Genomic DNA, 6,058 nt, shown 5'->3' with positions numbered 1-6,058 from the left:
TATCCACTGATCGGAAGACAAAGATAGATTTAGGGTCGGGAAACGGATCTAGAATAGATTACCTAATGGGTTTCTCGGCTCAAGAGTAAAACTAGTAAAACATTTGTTTTAGGCCCTCAAAATTTTAAGGCCTCAAAAATTCTAATAGTAAATTTTATGATTCCAGCTTCATTTAGAATAGTAATGAAGATTGTGAAATACGTCTAAAAAAGAAATAATAAAGAAAGAAAAAAACTTTCTAATTTTTACTAGAAATATTTTAAAACTTTGAATTAAACAACTCAAACTTCATATTAATAAATAAAGTTTTAATAACAACCTCCAGGTTAATGTATTTTAAATAAAGGCCTAACATTTTATTCAGTAGAATTAATCCTTACTTTTATTAATAATCGTATTAAATGTGAAGCTAAATGTTAGTACACCAAAAACAACTAATATGAAAGAACAAAAATAAAAGACAACTTTAAATTATTATTGTATTATTTTTGTATGCAGTGTACAGGGCTTTTATTAAAGTTTAGCTTTAGATCACCTTGTTTTTCAACACTCTTTTTAACTGAAAAAACGGATTGCTACTAATTAATTACTCCCGCTATATTAAAGGCCAACCTTCCTTTCTCCTAAAAACCAGAAACACAAACAGAAAGTGAAAAGAAAATGGCAGAAAAAAATGAAACAAATATAGAAAAAAAATAAAGTAAATTTATATTCAGGTACATTATCATTTTTCTATCTGGGAAAATTAATCGGGATCCAAGATGAGTGTCATTGACATTATATTCAGAGTTGATTCAATATGTAAGAAGTATGATAAGTATGATGTAGAGAAGCATTCTGCAAATGATTCCTCTAGCGATGCATTCGCTCGCCTTTATTCATCGTTTGAATTGCAGATTGATGTCACTTCTGAGGTAATTTCTTATTTTTTTTGAGGTTCAAGTCGTGAAAACAGTCTTATGCAGAAATACAACGTGAGGTTGTGGACAATAGAGCTCAGAGTTTAGTTCATCATGGTGCCCTTTCTATTTACATACATGTTGTTTGGATTATGCGGTTAGTTTAAATACAATGTTCGTTTTGATTGTTAGTTTAATTTTACTGTAACGTATCGTTATATTTATTGTTAGTTAATGACGAAAAGTCTCATTTTGTGTAACGATCCTATTTTGGTGGTGTGATTACGAGCTCTACCTCTTTGTCGTAGACCAGCTTTCTTATAGATTTATCTTTCAAATTGTTGACATCACTGGCGGAGCTACCTTTGCTTCAGGGGAACCCCTTCGACGAAAAATTATATTGTTTTGATACTATTTTTATATGGTTAAAAATATTTTTTATGCATATATAGTACATGTTGAACCCCCTTCGATTAGTTTGTATATTTACTTCTGAACCCCTCAATGAAAATCCTGGCTCCGACACTGGTTGACATATCGATATTATATAACAACGGAAAAGATACAATCTATATATCCGAACGTTGTATTCATTAACTAATACTTTCTCCGTCCAATTTATGTGGCACTTTTCATATTTTGATATTCAAATAAGTTTTTCTTTGATCGTAAATGTTTCATATATCTTCTAAATACCTTTGAATTATGAGGTAATGTGAGTTATAGTACTATTTACATAGTTTTCAAATACTATGTGAATTTTTTTCTCGAAAATCTTAAAGATTGCGTGACCAAATTTACGATCAAATTTAAGTTGTTTGACTCTTGAAATTCGAATTGTGTCACATAAATTGGGAGACACAATGCGATACATTATGAAACAATATGTAACGGCTATCCAAACAAATTACTTGGTTTTACAGAAAGCAGAAATGGCTGCTATGGAAACGAACAGAGCTAAAGCAGTGGCTATGAAGGCAGAAGTACGACGAACGAAGGCTCGTTTAATGGATGAAATCAAAAAGTTACAAAAGCTTGCTCATAAAAAGGTAATTTTGTTGTTAAAATGTAGTGTATTTTGTACTTAAATATATGTATGTAATTGGAATAACTTGTTCTTCGCGGGAAAGGGCACGAGTATATAGCCTAGTTTATGGTGCACGTGAACTCGTGATCTTTTTTTTTGGTTTCCAACCCGGTGTCTGGTACCTGTATTGGAACCTTGATTAATCCAGATTCGTGTTGTGTAAGGCCCATTTGAAGGGAAGCACTCCGTACGAGTATCTTTTCCATACCTAGGCTCTAACTACAGACCTCTGGTTAAGGATGAAAGTCATATCCGTCCCATCACAATCTTTGGTGGTGTGTCAAGGCGAGTTACGAGACATTGAAGGCAAATATTAACTCGATTTGAATTCGAGTCTCATGTTTAATAAGGTTGAAAATTGGTGGATAGATTCTCCTGTTGTATTGTTATATTGAGCAAAATCGTTGCGTAGAAATGAAAGGGCAGCCCGGTGCACTAAAGTTATCGGTATGCGAGGTGTCCGGGGAAGGGCCCCACCACAAGGGTGTACTGTATGCAGCCTTACCTTGCATTTCTACCAGAGGCTGTTTCGTAGAAATGAAGTTTGTCAAAAATGAAAGTTAGTTGCTTCCAACATTACCGAGTATCATGTTGCTCGGACTCTCCAAAAATGCTGCTACAACCATGTCGGATCCTCCAAAATGCAGTACTTTCGGAGGGATCCAGCATGCTCCCATCAACATTTTCTTCAGAGTCCGAGCAACATATATGATAGTATTTGATATAAAGAACGTTTAACTGTGGAGTTTCGTTATAACAGGTTAAAGGACTATCCAAAGAGGAACTGGATACTCGTGGCGAATTGGTACTAATGCTATCGGAAAGAATTCAGGCAATACCCGATGGGAGTACAATAGATGCCGCAAAAAAAACAGGAGGTCGTGGGACTTCATCGTTCAACAAAAATATAAAATTCGACTCTGGTATATACATAATCAATGTATAAATCCATCTTTATTTGGCTTTCGTTACACTTATTCTTGATTTCTCATGATGTCAAAAACGCGTTTCAGAAGGACAGTTCGATGATGGTTACCACGAGCAAACTGATGAGGCCACTCATTTTAGATCAGAATACGAAATGAGGAAAATGAAACAGGCTTGTAACTTTCCAATTCTTGTTCATTGATTCTGTTTTCGCTGTTAGTTTTACATGGAACCATCACATAACCGAATGTTAAATTCGACAGGATGAAGGACTAGATGTTATTTCAGAAGGTCTAGACACACTGAAAAACTTAGCTCGTGGCATGAACGAGGTTTCCCTCATCCTCGACTTGTTTGCTAAGACTCGTTCGGTTCTCATGAAAAATATCTGTTTTTTGATCATCGTTTAGCTTCATTCTGTTTCAGGAATTGGATAGACAAGTTCCTTTGATGGATGAAATCGATACAAAGGTCAGAGTTACGATATCATAAACTGTAGCGAACAATGTTGATACATCAACTTACGTTGGTTGTACTTACAGGTCGATAAGGCAACTAGCGATATCAAAAACAATAATGTCAGACTCAAGGAAAACATTAACAAGGTATCGCGGATCAGATTACTTCTTCTTTGTTTCGACTCATTTTTTCTAATGACGACTATCTACATTGTTCGTTTTTTTCTTCTTCAGGTACGGTCCAGCAGCAGTTTCTGTATCGATATAATACTTATCTGTATTCTTCTGGGAATTGGGGTCTATCTTTACAAGTGAGTTCAATCTCTGGAGGTTATTTTACATTGTTTCTTCTTATTCAGTTCTGTGATATCTTTCTTGATGATAATTTTATGCTTAGAAGCTAAATTGCTCGGACTCTCCAAAATTGTGGCCGCACCTGTGTCGGATCCTTCAAAAATACACTATTTTTGGAGGATCCGACAGACACCTGTAGACATTTTTGAAAAGTCCGAGTAACTTAACTTAGAACTTAAGATAAGAAGCAACATCATGACTATACACATAATAGTCTTACAAAACTAGGGGACTTTCAGTTTACCGAGGACATAGATTAGGGTAGAGAGTAAGTAGGTAGAAGTGCGTTAGTAGTCCGGTGTTGCTTCTTTAGTTTTTTTGTACGTCTTTCAATTTCAGTTACTATCTGTTGATTTCTTGTACCTCTATTATCTTATTGTTTTGTCGTAGTTTTTGTTCCGTTACTATCTATTGTTTCTTGTACTTCCGTTACTTCTTTTTCTTGATTGCTTTTTTTCTTGAGCCGAGGGTCTATCAAAAACAACTTCTCTACCTCATGGTCGTAGTTTTTTTTCTTGAGACACAATACCATAACTATTCAAATAAGTCTGACAAACCTAGAGGAATCTGAATGTCATTACTTACTCTATATGAAGACCGAGAAAGTGTTGGAGAAAGGTGATTAGACAAGACACATGATGCAGTTTGAGCTTACCGAGGACATGACTTTAGATAGGTGTTTGCAGAGTATACGAATTACTCGTAGTATTGATCGTGAAGTTTAATTTCTTGTCCTTCAATTCCTGTTACCATCTGGTGATTCCTTGTACCTCGACTATCTTATTGTTTTGTCGTAGTTTCTATTCTGTTACAATCTGTTGTTTCTTGTACTTCATTCTGTTGCTTCTTTGTACTTCTATTTCTGGACTGTTTTCTTCTTTAGCTGAGCGTCTATCGGAAACAACCTCTCTGTTTTCTTTCGTGCAGAGTACTGAAGTAAACTACTACGAGCTCGAGCTTCATTTGACGATCCTGATTGATCTCCTCCGGCTATCGTAGAATTCGCAGTTTAAGGTTGTATATTTGGCTAAGTAGTTACTGTTTTCTATACTCTTATATATAAACTATGAAGCTTTGTTCATAAATGAATTAATTTTACCATAAACAGAGTGTTTGTTTTCTAGTGCGTAGTTTTGGCTCAAATTCTGTATTTGTGGTAAGAGTGTCATTCGGTATGTCTAAGTAATCCGTGTCATTCGGTATGTATAAGTAATCTATTCGGAGTCGAGTAAACAAAAAAGATTATGGTTCAGAATGCGTAAATTAAAAATTCTGGCTCTGCTTCTGCATGTCAGAAATGTTAGTAAGTTATTTATATTTGCTTTCATTTGTTCCTTATATGCATGCATACAAGTATCTTATCAACATAAAGAGATTCTTTAAAATAATTCTTTATTTATGAAGAAAATGACTTTCTTTGAGAAAACAAGTTCTACGAGTGATATTTATTACTGATTATGACCTCTTCAACACACCTCATCTTCATCTCAATCTGGTAGCCATCAACCCACAACGACCTACGCCCCCAACCCCACCTCTTGACTCTTGTAATATTTATCTAGATTATTTTTTTAAAGTTTTATTTTTTGATAATTGTGGTGTTGCGCTCACCTCGGTTAATTCCACGAGATATATGCCACCTACCGCCAGCAATAGATATCAGATAACTCTGTCTATATCAAGGCTCACTGGGAAGAAATCAACTTCATTGAACTTCTATGTCACACCCTTGGGTGCAATATTTATCTAGATTATACACGAATACTTTTAGAATAATAATTTCTATTGAGATAAGCATCTAGTATCCCTTCGAACTATGGCCAAAGTTGCTACGACTCACTCCAACTTCACATGGATCCTATTACCCTCTGAACTCAATTTTAACGTATTTTTGTCATCCTTTTGTGCTGACATGGCACCTTTATTAAATAAAAATGGGACTCACGTCAAAGGTGCCACATCGGCTAAAAATAATGACAAAAATACACTGAAATTAAGTCCGAGGGTAATAAGACGCTTGTGATGTTGAAGTGTATCACAACAAATTTGGTCTGAGTTCAGAAGGTACTAGAAACTTGCTCATTTTTATTTATCTACCAACCACTTCTTTTTTTTTCTGAATTTCAACCATATATACTAACCTAGAGAATGAAAGTGAATGTAGGCACTACCTAAAACATATACACTTTTGACTCCCCCAAAACATTCCAAAAAAATAAAAAAGAATTGTGTAAACTTGGAACTTTGGAGTAGTTTTTTTTTTTTATTTATTTCTCAAGATATCTCCACAGCCTCCATTTACCAAAAGTGGGAATCAAACCCTCAATCTTTTG

At 34.8% G+C, this 6,058-nt stretch overlaps 1 protein-coding gene across 1 annotated transcript; it reads left to right on the top strand.

The window, feature by feature from the left end:
- Positions 1-637: 637 nt before the first annotated feature.
- On the top strand, positions 638-4,832 carry LOC107847850 (syntaxin-71-like). The gene is made up of 9 exons (XM_016692397.2): positions 638-914; positions 1,823-1,948; positions 2,747-2,909; positions 3,000-3,085; positions 3,177-3,245; positions 3,340-3,384; positions 3,456-3,518; positions 3,606-3,682; positions 4,653-4,832. The coding sequence occupies exons 1-9, from the start codon at positions 762-764 to the stop codon at positions 4,663-4,665; spliced, it is 795 nt and encodes a 264-aa protein (XP_016547883.2). The 5' UTR covers positions 638-761; the 3' UTR covers positions 4,666-4,832.
- Positions 4,833-6,058: the final 1,226 nt, after the last annotated feature.

The sequence above is a fragment of the Capsicum annuum genome, chromosome 11 (genome assembly GCF_002878395.1).
Source record: "Capsicum annuum cultivar UCD-10X-F1 chromosome 11, UCD10Xv1.1, whole genome shotgun sequence".
NCBI classification, from domain to species: Eukaryota; Viridiplantae; Streptophyta; class Magnoliopsida; order Solanales; family Solanaceae; genus Capsicum; species Capsicum annuum.
Note: the sequence above shows the minus strand (reverse complement) of the source record. Positions and strands in the feature narration are given on the sequence as shown.

Bases quoted from the DNA above. Each gene is read 5' to 3' on its own strand.
- LOC107847850 (XM_016692397.2), top strand. From the start codon at position 762: ATGAGTGTCATTGACATTATATTCAGAGTTGATTCAATATGTAAGAAG. The intron at 915-1,822 runs GTAATTTCTTAT...TTGGTTTTACAG, and splicing joins AGATTGATGTCACTTCTGAG to AAAGCAGAAATGGCTGCTAT. The intron at 3,385-3,455 runs GTCAGAGTTACG...TTGTACTTACAG, and splicing joins TGGATGAAATCGATACAAAG to GTCGATAAGGCAACTAGCGA.